This window comes from Pangasianodon hypophthalmus, chromosome 2, assembly GCF_027358585.1.
Source record: "Pangasianodon hypophthalmus isolate fPanHyp1 chromosome 2, fPanHyp1.pri, whole genome shotgun sequence".
Classification (NCBI taxonomy): domain Eukaryota; kingdom Metazoa; phylum Chordata; class Actinopteri; order Siluriformes; family Pangasiidae; genus Pangasianodon; species Pangasianodon hypophthalmus.
This window is the reverse complement of record NC_069711.1, coordinates 825,581-844,866: the sequence shown is the minus strand read 5'-3', so window position 1 is coordinate 844,866 and position 19,286 is coordinate 825,581. Positions and strand designations below refer to the sequence as shown.

The 19,286-nt window shown below is 40.0% G+C and overlaps 1 protein-coding gene across 5 annotated transcripts; it reads right to left on the bottom strand.

The window, feature by feature from the left end:
• Window positions 1-567: 567 nt before the first annotated feature.
• stat2 (signal transducer and activator of transcription 2) lies at window positions 568-18,874 on the bottom strand. 5 transcript variants are annotated; one of them, XM_026945505.3, is made up of 24 exons: window positions 18,729-18,874; window positions 17,940-18,071; window positions 17,379-17,523; window positions 17,198-17,296; window positions 14,688-14,780; window positions 14,519-14,597; window positions 14,147-14,226; window positions 13,915-14,063; window positions 13,034-13,192; window positions 12,759-12,848; window positions 11,964-12,023; window positions 11,819-11,839; window positions 11,586-11,679; window positions 11,440-11,487; window positions 10,780-10,863; window positions 10,601-10,699; window positions 10,304-10,439; window positions 8,668-8,720; window positions 8,460-8,554; window positions 7,741-7,880; window positions 6,837-7,025; window positions 6,252-6,306; window positions 5,349-5,407; window positions 568-4,165 (listed from the first exon to the last, which is right to left on the bottom strand). In XM_026945505.3, exons 2-24 carry the CDS (start codon window positions 18,068-18,070, stop codon window positions 3,846-3,848), a joined length of 2,478 nt encoding a protein of 825 aa, XP_026801306.3. In that variant the 5' UTR covers window position 18,071; window positions 18,729-18,874; the 3' UTR covers window positions 568-3,845. The 5 variants fall into 5 exon arrangements, with proteins under 5 accessions (XP_026801306.3, XP_026801308.3, XP_053086186.1 ...); XM_026945507.3 differs by having other exon boundaries at window positions 17,198-17,293; XM_053230211.1 differs by lacking the exon at window positions 18,729-18,874 and adding an exon at window positions 18,599-18,643.
• Between the last annotated feature and the right edge of the window lie 412 nt (window positions 18,875-19,286).

Sequence of the window (19,286 nt, the reverse complement as noted above, 5' to 3'; positions counted from 1 at the left end):
CCTAAGCGTACGCAAATTTATGTCCTGCACACGACAATACACACACACACACACGCTCACATGGAAGATTGCGATATAAATTCCTGCTCTTTGACAAGCTGGGCCTTGCTCTGATGACACACACGCACACACACACACACACACACACACACACACACACACGGCATGTTTCCTCTATAACAGCGTAGAGTATGAGGACATCACGAATCTCAAGTACTGCGTGTTATTTCTTACAAAGGTTAAGTGTTTACTGATGGCTGACCTTTATACTGATTTTTCCTCTTAATCTCCAAAAAAGAAAAACAGCCAGTCACGTACCAGGGTGGAGAATTTCATTCAAAACATTACACGATATTAAACAAAACCTTATAATAATAATAATAATAATAATAATAATAATAATAATAATATATATATATATATATATATATATATATATTTAAAGGACTACACATACGTCCAGCTCTGCATCTCTGACGTGGACAAATAAGCAGGAAAAAACACATCAGACATAAAATAATCATCAGCAGCAGTGAGTTACATAAAAATATTCTGTTCATTAGGATGTAAAATTGTTCAAAGAAGCTTTTTTATTATTTTTGCATTTACAATTCAGAGCGGAGAAAACATTTACTAGTAGGGCATCAAGTCACATCAGACTTTCATCAGATTCCAGCTGTTAATTCAAATGTACCTTCAAAATATTTTTGACCTTTGAGATAATAATTATTATCTTAAAGGAAAGTGGTTTCTATTTATCTATATAGTGCTTTCAGGTTCTTTTCATTTTCTATAAAAATTTTATAAAGTGCTTTGTTGGTTGACAGAATGTCATATTTCTGTATTTCACCATCAATCTCACATCAATCATTTCACTTCTACATTCAAAACCATCATTTTTAAGATTATTAATTAGTGCCACTTAATAGAGCTGAACTGACTTCAGAGGGAAACAGTCACCCAAGAGGAGAATATAATAAGAAGAACAGGTTCAAAAATAAGAATTAAGGAATTCTGTAATTAAAAAGACTGATCTGGTTTTTATACTGTGAGTAAATCTGAATTATCTGGATTTAGAGACTAGCTATTTTCCCCGAATGTGAAAATCAGACAGAATTAAAACTGCAGTGAAACTAGAGTCACATTTCCATACGTAAGTACTGTACAAAGAAAGAAAGAAAGAGGTAGAGACAAAAAAATGAAAAACAAAAGAAAAAGTAGTAAAAAAAACAATATGAAATAGAAAAGGAGAAAGAAAGACGGAAAAGAAAGAAAGAGATAGAGACAAAAAAGATAAAGAGATAAAAATACTAAAGAAAAAAATAACTCAATTTTTTAAAACCAAAAATGAAGCAAAAAGAAAAGAAAGAAAGAAATGGGTCGGAAAGAAAACAAATTTTTGGAAGACAAAAGGAAGACAGCAGGCAGACCAAAAATCTGTATATGTTAGAGATTAAAAAAATGACAATAAGAAAGAAAGGGGGAAATAAAAGAAATAGAAACAGAAATAAAGAGCAAGGAGGATAAAAATAAGAGAAAGGAAAAAGGATGTGATTGAGGGAATGTGATAAGAAGAAAAAAAAAAGACAGGATGTAAATTAGAGAAGAAAAAGAAAAAGACAATGAAAGCTCATCAAATTTGCGCTGTTAGAGCTTTTCCACCGGGCAGTGCAGTACGGTTACTATGGTTACGGTATAATTATGGTACGGTTACTACAGTTACTGTATGAGGTTCTGAGGTTGCTACACTGTTACTAAGCAACCAAGAGGCCAAGGGTGATGCTCAACACGATGCTACCACCTTCATGCTTCACAGTGGCGACGTGAAGGTTTCAGCGCTTTGTTCTAAGGTTCGGTTTCGATCTCATCAGACCTGAGAACTTTTCACAGATTTGCTGAGGTTCCAACATGACGTTTGGTAAACTCTAAACAGGATCATATACGCTTCCATGAAGACCAGCTCTGTGGGGTGTTTTTTGTTTGTCTTTACACTTGGCCTCTTTACCCGCTGACTGATTTTTGGTGGTCGGTCTCCTGTAGGCAGAGTCGCGCTTGTGTCGTAATCTTTCCACTTTTTAATCATGGAATGATCGTCTCTCAGGGATTTCAAAGTTTGGGACATTTTTTATAACCAAACCCTGACTGAAATTTTTCCAGAAGTTTGCCCGGACTTGTCTTGGCTCGCTCCTTGGCCTTCAGCTGTGTGTGTGTGTGTGTGTGTGTGTAGGTACGTTCTCGAACACGCTCTGGATTCTTCCAGGAACAGATGTATTCCTACATCTGTATATCATCTGACACTTTACACATTCCACACAGGACAACTAATTAAATAAATTCAGCTAATTATGTCACTCTTGATGGTATCTGGTTTCACCAGAACTGATTTTGGGGTTTAACAGCAATGTGGGGTGAATACTTACGCAAGCACAATTTTTTTTTATTTAGAAATACTTTTTCAAACTACAGTGATTGATTTTTCCTTCAGCTGAAATATTACGTGCTGTTTTGTGTAGATTCACGCCATAAAATCTCAATTAAACCCCAGGTTGTGAAAACTGTGGAAAAGTTCATGGGGCGGGGATCAAAACTTACGCAAAGTAAGCATATAGTGCACTACGTAGGGTTTACAGTGCCACAGTTATACCCTAGGTAGTGAGCATACAGTGTATATAGTGCACTATGCATTCAACAAATATTACTCTTCATAAAGTCCTGAGTGACAGCTCCATACATTTTAAATTCTGGTGAAATGATAATCACCTCTTTGAGTCACGAATGATTTAAAAAGAAATGTTCTTTGACAGATATAAGCTGATGTTCAGGTGATTTGCTCTCTGTCTCTGCCTCACTTAGCTTCCATCCAGTTATTATTACACCTAGTGGTCAAAAATGGGAACTGCAACAAGCGCTAATAGACGTCCATCTGGGCAGGATTCCTCCTGCCCCACGCTATGAACATGTTCAGTAGGAGGAGCAGACAGGGCAGTTAATGACGGGCTCCAGAATGGGCTGGTTTAAAAAAATAAGCTGTGTCGAAAAAGATCTTGTTTTCTAGCAAATAAACTGAATTAAATGTCATCAGAAAAAGCTGAGAAAAAGAAGAAAAATGTGTCTGCCTTTCCAACAGCCAGATTTTTTGGGCTAGTTTCAGGTGTCTTGTGTCGTGTTTGAGATGTAGCTGGGCTGGAGATTCTGCTGAAACCTGACCATTCGGTTAATTCATTAATTAATTGATTGATTAATTAAACCTTGAACAAAGGTTTGTCTAAAACCGCACAAAACGAGGTGCTAGACTGTACGCTGGATGATCGCATGTTGTCTACTTTCTACTGCGATTATGCGGTTACTCTAAAAACTCACTACACAGCAGCGTGCAGCACGGGTCAAGCGTGATAGCCTCGGGACTCCATTTTGTTTGAGGCTATCTGGTTATCAGTGTCTTACTGCAACACCAACACGAGATTTGAAGAGAGAGACAGTCACTACACTGCTGAAGATCACTGTGACTAATCATTGGTCCGGACTGTTTTTAGCTCCGCCCACACATCCCTGTCCGTTACACGAGCGCAGGTACTATTTCTTCAGTCCTCAAGAAATAACGACTAAACGCATTACCATGGTTTATTTACCGATCTGTAAATCTGCACTGTCCGGTGGGGGAAAAAAAAACAGAATTACATTGTAATAGATGTTCACTGATTTTTTTTTTCCCTCCCAATCGTTTAGCCCCAGCAGCCGATGCGTAGAGTAGCGTCCCAGCACCACAGGATAGCTTTAGGAAATAAAAAGTACTAGAAATTAAACAGACTTATTTTTTTTTTAGAGAGAATAACAGGATCAAATGATCAAAGTTGATGGTTCACACCCTCCAAGAGGTTTGGGTCGTTAAGAAACTCCTGCAGCGGCGTCAGATCAGCGGGAGAAAACGCCTCGGCGAGCATGTCCAGGAGGGGTGTGGCACCGTGGGAGCCCTTCAGAGGAACATCTGCGAAAGGATCTGTAATGAGGTCCAGAGTTCCCAGGAGATCTTCTGGAACGTCGTTGAAAGAAGTATCCAGAATGCTGTCGGGCGGAGTGGGACTGTCGCCGTAGCCAGAGAGCATCGGCGAGTTCTCTGGGCCTCGCAGCATGATGTCATTGTTCACGTCAGAAGGTGAAGGAGGGTCTTAAAGAAAGATGGAAATGTTGATGTGGAACAGAGGAGGAGATTTTAGTGCACATGAAGACAAGATTACAAACGTGTGAATTCGGGCCTGACCGATTTTAGAGGCGCTGAAATTTATGCTAGCGTCAGCCGACGTCATTTTACGATTTAAAAATTAAACCAACGTCATTTTTATAATTCAAAATCAAACTAAAACCGAGGTCCATTTAAATTAAGTTAGATAAAATCATGCTAACATCAGCTGACATTATTTTACAATTTAAAAATAAAACCACCTTCATTTTACAATCTAAAAATTAAACTGATGTCATGTTTTTTACTGAATTTATTGTTTTTTTGTTTTTTAGAATCTCACAAACTCAAATCTGAAAATAATATTAGGCAAGCCATTTAAATTATAAAATCACGTCAGTTTGATTTTTAAATCTAGTCAAATGGCTTAGTCGAGTGCAAAAGTTTGTGCACCCTTAGGACAGAATAACGTGCAAAGAAACATTAGTGTGTTTGGGGTCATGCATGTGGTCCTTCAGTATCACTATATTAAATATTAATATATTCCTCGTTTTAAAAAATATCAGTTTAAAAGTTTGCATCTCCCTTTCAACATAATATAAAAATTCTGTAACTCTGTATAATTGTTCTTGTTGCATTATGCTCCCGCATTTTCCACCCCATTTGTGTCCTGGTCAAGTATCACTGGGGGATGCAAACTTTTGCATTTAACGCAACACACAAAATCTGAGTGATTAGCGCCCCCTAGTGTCTGAAACTGAGTTTGGCATGACAGCTTTCTTACAGAATATTCTTAATGCTTCACTGGTGTAATTTTGATCAATTCTCATAATAAAAATTTTATCACCCAATTTTATCAGTCAGGCCCTGGTGTGAATTACGTTTATGAAATTATTAACATGAAACACACACATAAGAAATGTAAGAATGTGCACATGCAGACAGCGGAAGTGTAATAGTAATGCAGTGGAAGGTTAGTAAAAGAAATACATCAGTTCATTAATAAACTTCCCAGACGGACACCATTAATGTAAATGAATGACACATGACCAGATCCTGCTAAACATTCAAACAGCGCTTGAAGCACAGCGTGCTGTTATCAGCCAATCGCCGAGAGTAAGGAGACGGATGATCTGATTGGCTGTCTGGGTGACAGGGAGGCGGGACTCACCGTTGTGCTGAGCACACGGCTCAGGCGCTGGGCCTTCAGGCGCGCTCGTACACCCATTCCTGTTGCAACCAAGCACACAGTAACACAGTTACTATGGCAACCACCCTTACCAACCAATGGCAACGTTACAGCCATCTCAGTGACCAATAAGAATCGTCGCGGCTTGATTCTCTTTTACGATTACGCCGCTCTTTGGTGGGTCACAAACATTTTTTAATATCATAACATTCTTTTGGCAGTCAATAAACAAGATCATTGTAACCACGGCAACCAATAATCGAGAATCAGGGCACAACACAATGATGACACGCGATGAGAAAGTGACTATAAGTGGACAAAAATTAAATTTCAGCACTGAGATCCGAAAGATTTTCGATGCTCCACTTTATAAACAGATTGAAAGACGTGCGTTTATGGAAGGAGTCTCCAGTGTCAGCGCTTTGTTAAAAGTCAGAGGTAAAGCTGTAACTGTAAGTTTTCTGACATCTTCAGGACAGAGGAGTTTACTCTCCTTTATGGTTTCTTGGTTTGGTGCTTTTTTTTTTGTCTTATTAACTTCAAGAGAGAGAATAAAGAGAGGCTGGTGAGGGAACGACTGTTTATAGCTGCTATAACGTAAGTGACAAGTTAGTAGGAACTAATTCGTTTAAATGTAACAATAAATGGATAAAACGTGTGTGTCATTCTTTAATAAAACAAAACATTGTATGTGTTGGCAAATTGCTGTGGTACAAGAGGAACAAAACACTCGGGTACATGCTGTTATAGGAAAATAATCAACTCCAGAGAGCTAAGAGTAACTCCACTGATTATTTTACTGTAGCAGCACAACACGCGGTGTTTTATTCCTTACGTAATTAGTGCATGAGCATGTTTCTACAACACTACAGAGCACATACTTACTCTTTTGAAACGAAGACCAGCTTGGTTTTAATGTATTTAATGTAGGGACTTTGATCTGAAACACACACACACACACACACACACACACACACACACACACACACACAAAGATAAAAATGAAAGAGTAAAAGAGTCAACTCTGTCAACATTTCACTTTCACACGTATCTTCTGTTGTGAATTTTCTTTTTTTTTAACATTAAGAGAAAGACGCATGCTGCTCTTTTTAATTCTCTGATGTTTTCTTCCGGCTGGTTAGAAGTGGGCGGAGCTATACTGGAATTAGGTGATGTCAGTGAACCCCGTGCACCAATCAGAAATAAGGATTTTCACCTGTAAAATTACCATGCACTGATTTACATTTAGCCAAACCCTCAAAACTCCATAAAAGGAAATTCAATTTGATTTTATTTATATATATATCGCTTTTAAAAATGGACACGGTCACAGAGCAGCTTTATAGAAATGTTAACTATTGGTCCAAAAATTGATTTTAATTTTGTCTGTTACTTTTCCTTGACCTTGCCCGTAACACACACACACACACACACACACACACACACACACACACACACTGAGCCGCTCACCTCCAGTCTTCTCGTTGTAGTACTTGCCGAACACCTGGTCTTTAGGCGTGTTGGGGTAGAGGAACTGCAGCGGGTACACGGGCGCGTTCTCCGCCTCCATGATCTGAAAGTTGCGCAGGATCTCGGGGAAAGGAATCTGCTTGAGGTCCACGCTGGTGAAGGGCTGCACCGTCCTCACGTTGGGGTTACCTGCAACCACACGGCGTACGCCTGCGTTAGGACTGTGTGTGGAGACGTAGCTGGAGGAATTGCAGGTTTTAAACCCTCAGAAATATCTTACGAAAGTTCCGAATGCTTAACATGTAAAAAGATCAACGTAGTTACATATTTAACCGCCCCAAACGCCAAACGAACTCATCTCTTAGCTTGTTAAAGCATGTTTTATAGGCTAGCAGGTGCTATGAAACAGGATTAACCAATCAGGATCAGGCATTCGTCCCGTTTCTGCTTGAACGCTACTAGCTAGCTAGCTACTCTCTGAGCTCAGGGATGTCGATGGAGGAGAAAAAAGAAAAGTAGATCTGGTTTTATAAGAATAAAAATGTCATTATACCACCATACGCTAGCATCATAATTTAATTGTTTTCAGAGGAAAATGATTTCTGGCTTTGCTACTGGCTCTGACAGGAAAAGTGGGCGGTCCTCTGTCCATCAAACAAGGGGGCGGAGCAACAAACAGTGCGGAACAATACAGAATCACACTGTGTAATGGACAATGACTGGGTATTACATACAATTTAATCAGAAATGTTAGGTGAAAAAATGGTTAATGGAGAAATTTAACCTTTAACTGAACAAAAATGGAGAAGAAAATAATTATTGGCACCCCTGGAAATTCTTCTGGAGCATGTTGCCATACTGAGCTTATCTTTTAGATAGTGTGTGTGTGTGTGTGTGTTAATACCTTTATTAGAGTACTCCACCCAGCTGAACGTGATTCCTCCATCTCTGATGCTTTCACTGAAGCGCAGGAGGAACGTTCCACCCTGTTTCTTCTTCAGCAGAACCTTCTCCGTCCCCCTACTCACAAAACCCATGATGGACCTACACACACACACACACACACACACACACACACACACACACACAACAATAACCTTCTATCAGTTGTTTTTTTCAGTTTTCAGTTTCTGTTTTTATTCATTGACAGCCCTGAAGCTTCTCGCTGATTGCGATGCTGTTAATCGAGGCGTTCCTCAGGGTTCAGTACTCGGTCCACTCGCTTCCACCTCAATACTTAATACAGTTTTTTACCAATAATAACAACGATTTATTGTCGGAAAACCTAAAGTTACAGCTTTACCTCTGACTGTTACAAAGCGCCGACACTGACACTGGAGACTCCTTCCATTAAATGTTCAATAAACGTCTCCTCACGTATCAACGATTGCATGCTGTTTTTTTTTTTTTTTTTGGAGCATGCGCCGTACGAGTCCCTGTGAATGAGCTGTTGCTATAGAAACGATAACGTATTAGAGCGAGCGCATTAATATAAACCTGCGCTACTGTCAGAGCTGCTGTTATAAAAAAAAACTAATCAACACCTTCTGACCAATCAGAATCCAGAATTCAACAGCAGTGTAGTGTCACTAAGTCAAAGAACACACACACACACACACATACCCATCCTCCCACATATTGGCGAGGTAGACCTTCACCAGGTTCAGAATTCCATCCAGCCAAACCCACAGCGTGAAGTTCTGCCCAAGAATGTTCTCCTACAAGAGCAACACACACACACTTGCTTTCGTAACTCTTCACACACACACACAAACTTGCATAAACACTTTAATACCAGATAGCAGATTATTTATTAAAGTTTAACTCTTACCTTGCTGAATCTGGTCCAGGATATTTTACAGTTTTCATAATCGTCTTGTTTTCCTGAACAAATAAAGTGCTTCATATTATAAAGTGTGAAATAAATTCTAGCTGAGAAACATTAAGAAACATGAAAACCACTTTAAATATTGTAAATATTGAAAAAAAATATGCAGTGTATTAAATTATGTTTGTGAATTATGTTTTAATTTCATTAACTAAAAGTAAACTGTACAAATTAATACACTAAAACCTTTTTTATTTTTTTATTCATAATTTCTATTTCGAGTAAAAGTGTCTTGGTGTCTAATTTGCAGTACTTCATAAATAATCTCTTGATCTTGTTAATAAATTTGTAGTATTTGATAAATCGCACATTTACTACATGCATATAAAATAAGAACTATATCGGGGCTAAAGCGGAACCCTGTGGGACGCCACACTGCATGTTTTCACTGAACAATCTCCATTAAAGCTAACAAGCTATTAACGTTCTGTCACTGCACAAAAGCTTAAAAGCGCTAGTTTCTCAAAAGACTCTAGAGTTAGCATATGCCTTACTTCAGCTACGTATTCCAAGGATTGTATTCGGAGTCAATGACTCTGTTATGACAGTATTTCCATGGGGAAAGTTCCTGGTATTCAGAGTTGGGTTACGCAGCTTCTTAACTTTTATTTTCTGAGCTCCGCATTCAGATGATTTGAATCACCTGTGTGTAGTTAACACCTCCGAGGTTGCCAGATTTTTCTTGAGTAGAAGCATCACTGAGTTTTCAGTAGACCACCGCCTTTAAACCCGAAAGAAATCAGGGATAGAAAATGAGGACTGAAGAAGGAAATTACGTTTATCTAAATCTAACAGGAGTCTAGTATATTCTCGATATATAGCTGCAGGAATAGTCCTAGTTGTACTTATGACATTAATCCCTGGTTTAGTTTAACAAAATGGCTTCCACACTCATTATTCAGCAGCGCATAGAATAGCACTTGATCCAGCACAACATTCAACAGTCTCTCGCATGCACCATTTAATGAAGCCACTTTAGCAAGAGATAATAAACCGAGGCCAGGAAATCATAATGTGTGCACGGGATATAATCTAATTCGATGTTTAAAAAAAAAAAAGAAAAAAAAAATGTGTCCACGGTTTGAAGGATAATCTGACCTAGCGCTCATCTGCTACGCTTCCAGAGAAACTTTAAATTAATTCATAATTTTATCCATAAAAATTTCACTCATTGAGATAAGCCACGTCTCTGATAAAGAAGAGTCTTCTCAGATGTCCTCCTTGCCCTTTAAAGTGACAATATCGTTAATTAATTAATTAAATGTGTCGTATTTATGTCTTTAATAAAGACATGTATTTAATATTGTCCTCAAATGACATTCCACAGTGTGTTTGAGTGTATTTAAGTTCAAGATCAGAATTATGTGTAACTGAGCCACGCCTCTGTTTAAGACAAACTCCGCCCCCGCTTGCGTAACTCTCACGTAACTTCTGAATAGCGCTGAAGTCGGTAGTTACGCCTGAGCTCTGAATACTGCTGTGTGTAATTTCAGTATTGAATCCTCACTGTGCTCTTAACTCAACTCTGCACATGAGACGCAAATTTGAAACAATAACGCTGCATGTTCCGTGATTTTACCGAAGAGCTTCTGCGCAAGAGTCTCAAGCTGGTCTGCGTCCAGGCCTCGTTTAGCACACGACTGGAACTGCCAGCTCAGCATCTGCCCCAGCTGAGACCAGGTCGCTACGGGAGAACTCGCAAAGAACACCAGGTTCTAACAAAGCACGCAAACACACACACACACACACACACACACGGTAGTGATATTAGTGATGCTTAACATATACGTTTTATTCTGTATGTTAGAAGGATGTGCATATGTGTGTGTGTACGCATGTGTGTGTGTGTGTGTGTGTGCGTGTTTGAGCCTCTGACCTTGGGGTCAGTAGACAGCATGTTGAACCACAGTACGGACGCCCAGGCGCTCTGCTGCTGGCTGGAGTTAGAGATCACTACGACAGGCAGCGAGCACGTCTGACAACGAGACAGAGAGATTTTTAGAAAACTATAAAAACCTTCTAAAGCTTTGTGAAGAACAATCGGAGCAGTCTCACCTCCAGAGGGACAGACAGGTCGTGCAGGTTGAACTGCGTCTCAAAGTGTATGGTGTGGAGCTCCTCGGTCACGCTCAGAGACAGCTGGATACACACACACACACACACATACACACACACGACTATAGCTATTAAAACCAGTCACTTATGAATACATAGCAATGATAGAAATTTTTAGCTACACAGTGATCACTAAAGTTGAACGTTTTCATTTTAAACTTCACACAGTCGCTGCCAAAAATATGACAAAACAAAAATATATTATAAGTTATATTATGGTTGTGCTAACACTTTAAAAAAAAGTATTTGTGTTGGTTTGTGCTGTAATATGTTTAACAGAAACATGTTCATTCCTTTTCTGGTTGTGTCGTCACGGTGACTGCGCATTTCACGTGTTTCTGTGTTGAACTGATGGTGTGTGTGTGTGTGTGTGTGCATGAAAACCTTAAACACGGTTCATGAAACATAATGAAACATTTTTGAAAACCTACACAACATATCGAGACGTATGTAAATTATTTTGTTGCGGTTTGTTCCAAAATGTCTGCTTTTCCTCTGGCTTAAATACAATTAACCAAATCCATTTTAGACCAAATCAATCAATTAGTTCATTCATTATGTAATTACAGACAAATTAAGACTTTTAACAACACTACTCACGTCATTGTTGCCTTTCCCTCCTGCTCCAACCTTCTGCTCTTTTAAAGTCTGAGAGGAAACACATCATTTCATTTATCTTTCTCAGGATTAGATAAACAACATGTAAAGCCTGAGAATTTATAAAAATAAAATTTAAAATAACCCACCAAATGTCTGAAATCTGCCACCATTCCACCGTTCATGCTCTCGGACATGTTTAAGGCTTTACTCGACGTCCCCAGAACGTTAAACTTGCGATACCTTCAGCAAAAACGCACAAACAAACGAATATATTAATAATTTTAACTATTAAAAGTTTGAATAAAAAGCATTTATTACACACACGTCATGCTTTTGTTGGGAAATATCCGTTTGTTTGTTTTTTTTTTTAAACACATACCCTTTCACATTCGGGGCGTCCCTTAAACACACAGAGAAAGAAACACACGGTCACAACAGTATCGGACGTTCCACGTGACGTCTATTTTACATAGAAAGTATATTTAAAAAAAAAAAAAAAAAGAAAGAGAGGAAAAAGTTCTTACTTGTTAATGGACACGCTCACTTTCATGGCATGGTTGAGTTCAGGAACCTTAAAGAGAAACCTGTAGACACATGATCAGTGATATGGATGAGCTCGAGTAACGTGTAAAACCTGCGCCTCATCCTACGTGAGCTTCACGCTGTACGACATTTCCGCCCGACGTCGCTGTCGCAGGCAACAATCACACGCTGTAAAAGAATTCGTTGGTTGTGAGATGAGATACGTGAACTTCGAGGGCACGGGACACCACAAGGTTCTGATTTAGGTCCGCTCTTCTTCTCTCTTAATTCACTCCTCATTATCGCTCAGGGCCTTTTTCCGCTGCGCAACTTTTTTCTCCTAAATTTTATCATCAATTCCTGCCTACTAGCCAGCGATCACATGACAGCTACAGACTGGAGAGGGTGAAGGCTAACACGTGCTTCGTCCACGACACACATCTTTCCAAACTGCTGCTCATGCACACGCAGAACCAGAGATGTGCACTCGAGTTAGTGACTCAGACTCGAGTCGCATTTTCATAGACTTCAGACTCAACAAAAAGGACTCGTGAATGTTTTCAGTGTATTTTTTGTGCTGTAAAGATGATGCAGTGACTCTTACTATCGTCATGGTAACCATCTCAGCTGTCTCTCAAGCTGCTAGAGAAGAGAGAACTAACGCCCCAAAGTCGCATCAGTTCCGGTTTATTTCTTGGTTTTGAATGCGGGGGAAAAAAATTAGCACGTGAGGACGGAACAGAAGCTAATTCGACCTTCAGGCGTCTAAAATGGTGAAGAGAGTGACGATGCTTTACCTGGCTTTGACTGAGAACTGGATGCTTGTGCGCAGGACCAGGGGACCTCGACCCTGCGGCATGGAGGGCTGCGTCTCCACCACAAAAGCGCTAAAGCAAACACAAAACACACACACACACACACACACACACCTGTGTTTGAAGTGCTGGAGGAAGGTGTATGGAGTGTGAAATTGTAAGTGTGTTTTATTGCTTTCATATAATTTTTATGACAATGGATATCCTCCTGTAAAGAGTGTGTGTGTGTGTGTGTGTGTGCGTGTGTGTGTACGTACCTCTTCAGCAGACTGGTTAGCAATGTGTCCACTCGTTCCTGTAGCCCGGGCTTTTGAGTCTTGATGGGATCTTCATCGTAAGTCAGCTTGCCATGAAGCTCCTCCAGTTTCTGCAGGAACTTACGCAGTTGGAACATTCCGTCTCCCACCGCAGTGAACCTGTCCGGGTCAGACAGAGGTTTTAGATCAGACAGGGATTAGACGCCATACACAGTTGCGGAAGAGAGTGACTTGATCGCTCTGTATTGGTGCTGAAGCGGCTCGTTGTTACGCGTCGCTGCCGTACTCGTTTAGGTGAACGCTGAGAGTCGAGTCGCTTATATCATACAGACTGTTTTCTTCTTTTCTGTAAGGAGACGTTTCTTTAACATTTATGGAAGGAGTCTCCAGTGTCAGTGCTTTGTAAAAGTCTGAGGTAAAGCTGTTATCTGATGTAATGTCAGAAAATGATTCGAATGATTTGAGTCACTAAAGAAGAGCTGAAATTTTCATCACTAGCTAAGATAACATGCGGCCACACTAACGAGAGGAATGTGATTAAATAAAATAAAAAAACAATTACTTTAATTAAACACAATCAACCAGGATCATTTTCATGCGTGTCACTATAAATGACATCACTTCCTGTATCAAAGTTGTCTCCGATTGGTCGTTTTTTTTTAAAAAAGATGACGCAGATCAGTGACTTTGTGGGTTTTAAATAATTGAGATACATTTATTATTAAACATACAGCTGCAGCATGTTATATACTATAAGCTTCGATTGTTTTCTTAACATTAAAATAAATTTAAAATTGAATCTTCTCTAACACGATGTTTTCTCTAATGGAGCTATCGATCAGATTATTAACAGATTATTAGTTAGTGGCATAGAGTCGTACCATTTCTCCAGAGGTTCGAGGTTGGTGTCTTCCGAAGCCCCGATGCAGGAGACCTGCTGCCTGCGCTTCCACTCCTTCACTTCCTCCAAGAGCACGGACAGGAGATGATCGGCACTGCTCAGCAGAGACGCTGTCTCCAAGAGAAACGACTGAGGAACACAGGGATGTTCTCAAAGTTCTATCAAAGAACCAGCAGGAACACCAGACACACGTGCACACGTTATACTCGTACCTTTCTAGCCGTGTTGAGTCTGTTGAGCATCACTTTAAGCTCTTTTATCTGCCTGTTATTCTCCGTTTCGTCTGTCGTTCCTGAAATCGCATGATTACTGTTACGTTTGAATTCACACCTCACATTTCAACACACGCTTATGTTTCTTCAGATGGAACATCATCCAAAACAAACCTCTGAAATCCCTGAGTTCTTGGTTTTTTTTTTTTGTTTATTTTTAATTGAGATGTCAATCAAACGAGGAGAATGCATGATGAGTCAAAGATGAAGATGTCTCTGTAGTATTAAATAACCAAAATGTCATTGTGAAATAGGAAACAGGAAGTGATGTAAGGACACCGAGGGTCTGATGAAGAGGGAAGCTGATCTCACCATCCATCTTGTGTGTCTGATATTTGAAGTCAAACTCGTCCTGCTGCTCCTCCAAAGACCTCAGTGAGTGCTCCATCGTCTGTCAATCAATCCATCCATCAATACATCAATTATTTATTCATCCATCCATCCATCCAAATGTACACAGTAGTAAGTCACTGACACACACCTGGACTTTGCTCTTAAAATCTCGGATGTTCTTCTCTAAGTGTCTCTGATTTTCCGACTCCATGGAGCTCTGCTGAACCTGTAACATCTGCACCTGAGAGAAGAACAAGCAAGTTGGGGTTGGGTGGAGGGAGGTGGGGTGTTGGAGTGTGGCTAGAGATGCTTGCTTTTCATTTGCACGATGCATAAACCTGCCCATTGCATCATGTAACCCCGCCCACCTTTACTTTTATATAATCAGCGATTACTCGCATGCCAGTTCAGCGATAATGTTAATGTGTTAACACAGGGTGAAGGAAACGGCGCGGTCGAGGATGATGAGTGATGGCACTGATGATGACGGGGATGATGATGATGACGGCAGTGAGAGTGAGGACCGTAATAACAGTGATGGTGACGACGACGACAATTACAGTGTTGGTGATAATCACAGTGATGATGTCACTGATAATTATGATGATAAGGAAGGTGAAAGTGATGGCAGTGATGATCGTGATGATGATTGTGATGATGACAGTGATGGTGATAATGACAGTGATGACGATAATGACAGTGATGATAATTACAGTGATGACGATAATGACAGTGATGACAGTGATGGTGATAATTACAGTGATGACGACAATGACAGTGATGACGATAATGACAGTGATGATAATTACAGTGATGACGATAATGACAGTGATGGTGATAATGACAGTGATGGCGATAATGACAGTGATGGTGATAATGACAGTGATGACGATAATGACAGTGATGACGATAACGACAGTGATGGTGATAATGACAGTGATGACGATAATGACAGTGATGGCGATAATGACAGTGATGATGATAATGACAGTGATGGTGATAATGACAGTGATGACGATAATGACAGCGATAATGACAGTGATGGCGATAATGACAGTGATGACGATAATGACAGTGATGGCGATAATGACAGTGATGATGATAATGACAGTGATGACGATAATGACAGCGATAATGACAGTGATGGCGATAATGACAGTGATGACGATAATGACAGTGATGATAATGACAGTGATGGCGATAATGACAGTGATGACGATAATGACAGTGATGATAATGACAGTGATGGCGATAATGACAGTGATGATAATGACAGTGATGGCGATAATGACAGTGATGATAATGACAGTGATGGCGATAATGACAGTGATGACGATAATGACAGTGATGGTGATAATGACAGTGATGGTGATAATGACAGTGATGATAATGACAGTGATGGCGATAATGACAGTGATGGCGATAATGACAGTGATGACGATAATGACAGTGATGACAGTGATGGTGATAATGACAGTGATGACGATAATGACAGTGATGACGATAACGACAGTGATGGTGATAATGACAGTGATGACGATAACGACAGTGATGGTGATAATGACAGTGATGACGACAATGACAGTGATGGTGATAATGACAGTGATGGTGATAATGACAGTGATGACGATAATGACAGTGATGGCGACAATGACAGTGATGGCGATAATGACAGTGATGGCGATAATGACAGTGATGACGACAATGACAGTGATGACGACAATGACAGTGATGACGATAATGACAGTGATGACGACAATGACAGTGATGACGATAATGACAGTGATGACGATAATGACAGTAATGACAGTGATGGCGATAATGACAGTGATGACGACAATGACAGTGATGGCGACAATGACAGTGATGACGATAATGACAGTGATGACGATAATGACAGTGATGACGATAATGACAGTGATGACGACAATGACAGTGATGACGATAATGACAGTGATGACGATAATGACAGTAATGACAGTGATGGCGATAATGACAGTGATGGCGATAATGACAGTGATGACGACAATGACAGTGATGACGATAATGACAGTGATGACGATAATGACAGTGATGACGACAATGACAGTGATGACGATAATGACAGTGATGACGATAATGACAGTGATGGCGATAATGACAGTGATGGCGATAATGACAGTGATGACGACAATGACAGTGATGACGATAATGACAGTGATGACGATAATGACAGTGATGACGACAATGACAGTGATGACGATAATGACAGTGATGACGATAATGACAGTGATGACGATAATGACAGTAATGACAGTGATGACGATAATGACAGTGATGACGACAATGACAGTGATGACGACAATGACAGTGATGACGATAATGACAGTGATGACGACAATGACAGTGATGACGATAATGACAGTGATGACGATAATTACAGTGATGACGACAATGACAGTGATGACGATAATGACAGTGATGACGATAATGACAGTGATGGTGATAATGACAGTGATGGTGATAATGACAGTGATGACGATAATTACAGTGATGGTGATAATGACAGTGATGACGATAATTACAGTGATGACGATAAGGACAATGATGATGACGCTGACAATCATGGATAACTACTTTTATATTATATTTCAGTAATATAAATAAACAGTTTCACACTTCTTGTGCCAGCTCTGCAGCCTTCAGAATCTCTTGCTCTTTACGCAGGAACCAGTTGATGGTTTCAGTCAGCCTGCACGGATCTTCCTGGTACCTCTGCTACAAACAGAAGAAATTTAATTAAATGAAAAATTCTTCCACGGTCCATTAAACTGAAAGTGACAAGAGAAACAAGTTTTACCTGAAATTGTTGCTTGAAGTGACGGAAATTACGGTGCATGAGGAAATTATTCTCCTGCACAAACCGGCTGTACTGATTATCCAGGTTCTCCAACAGGATCTGGAACAGGACCACGGCCCGGGACGAGTCCCGCGAAGCCCCTTCCCTAGTGATACACACACACACACACACACACACACACACACACACACACACACACCGTACACAGCTAATGAAGTTATCGTTTGTGCACCAACGCTACAGTCTAAACAGGAAGGTTTTTTATTTTATGTTTCGGATACACTCTAAATCTGACTATCCTTCATTCATTCTTTCATTCGTTCTTTCACTCATCCACTCATTCGTTCATTTGTTTGTTCATTTATTGGTTCAGCCGTCCATTCATTCATTCATCTATCCAAAAATTCATCCATCTGTTTGTTCGTTCATTTATTGGTTCATCCATCAGTTCAATCATTCATCCATTCATTCATACATTTGTTTGTTCGGTTCATCTGTCCATTCACTCACTCATTCATTCGCTTCTGTGTGCGTGTGTGTGTGTGTGTGTGTGTTACTCACCAGTCCTGCTCCTCTATCCAGTGAGCGAGATATTCTCTCACAGCCATGGGTAGAGCATCAGTGTGGTACAGCTCATCTACCCTTTGCAAACACACCAAGTCCAACTGCTTCAGACGCTCCCACTGCGCCATTCTATACACACACACACACACACACACACACACACACAATATATATATATATATATATATACATACATTTATCTGCATTTTAGGAAATGTACAGAATCCACTGTTGGATTATATTAATGCGCTCATTACATTAATACGTTATCGTTTCTATAGTAACAGAGACCTGTACTGCGCTGTAACATTGATGGAAGGAGTCTCCAGTGTCAGAGCTATGTAACAGTCAGAGATAAAGCTGTAACTTTAAGTTTTCTGACATCTTCAGGACAGAGGAGGAGTTTACACTTTGACTTCAAGTTTACTTCAAACTCAGGAGGGAAAAGAAAAGGAGAGGGGAGGCTGGTGAGGAAACGACGTCACCGGAAGTTGTGCATAAAGTTGTCTTGTGCAAGGCATCATTGGATTCAAGAACATTGTGAATGATGAAAAAAATAATACTAATAAATTAAATGCAAATTGTATCATTCATGGTGTTAAAAATGTTATTTTATTTGTAGCAAAGGAAATAAGTAAAAAAAATGTACACTTTACCTTTAAAAGCTGGTTTTTATTATCCTCTGCTACTCTACACTGAGTTTGATGAGCGTTAAAAAATAAAATAAGCAATTTAATTTATGACAACATCCACAATCCACGAGAGGTTCGCTTCATCTAATCTTACCTGTGTTCTCCGCTCCACACCCGCTGATCAACACCTGAACCCAGGACAAAGACTACAGATAAACACAAATAAACACACCGCTGCTGTGCGCCTCAGTGCCGCTGTTCCCTCTCACCCCCTCCGCCAACGCTGCAGCTGATTGGTCCAAAAGCGCCGAGTGCGTCCTCTGTGCTGCTCCACCATTGGCTGCTCGTCTCTCAGCTCCCGCCCTTACATGACGCGCAACACGTGAGCAAGAGAGAAGACTGCGATTGGACGACAGCGCCGTCAATCAAACCTGCGGAGGGGGAAAGCGAGAGGAACAGCGAGAACGAAACCTAAGCAGAGAGAATCGGTTCTTCCAAGAAATGACGAAGTGAAAGTTAAAGTGCGTCACAGCAGCGCGCGCCATTTAAATTATTATTATTAGTAGTAGTAGTAATAGTAGTAGTATTGATAATAAAAATAATAGTAATTAATTAACCAATCAACCAACCAATTACTTAATTAATTAATTAATTGATACTTCTATTACCTGATAGCAGTAGTAGTATTACTATTAGTAGCCTTTGTTAGCAA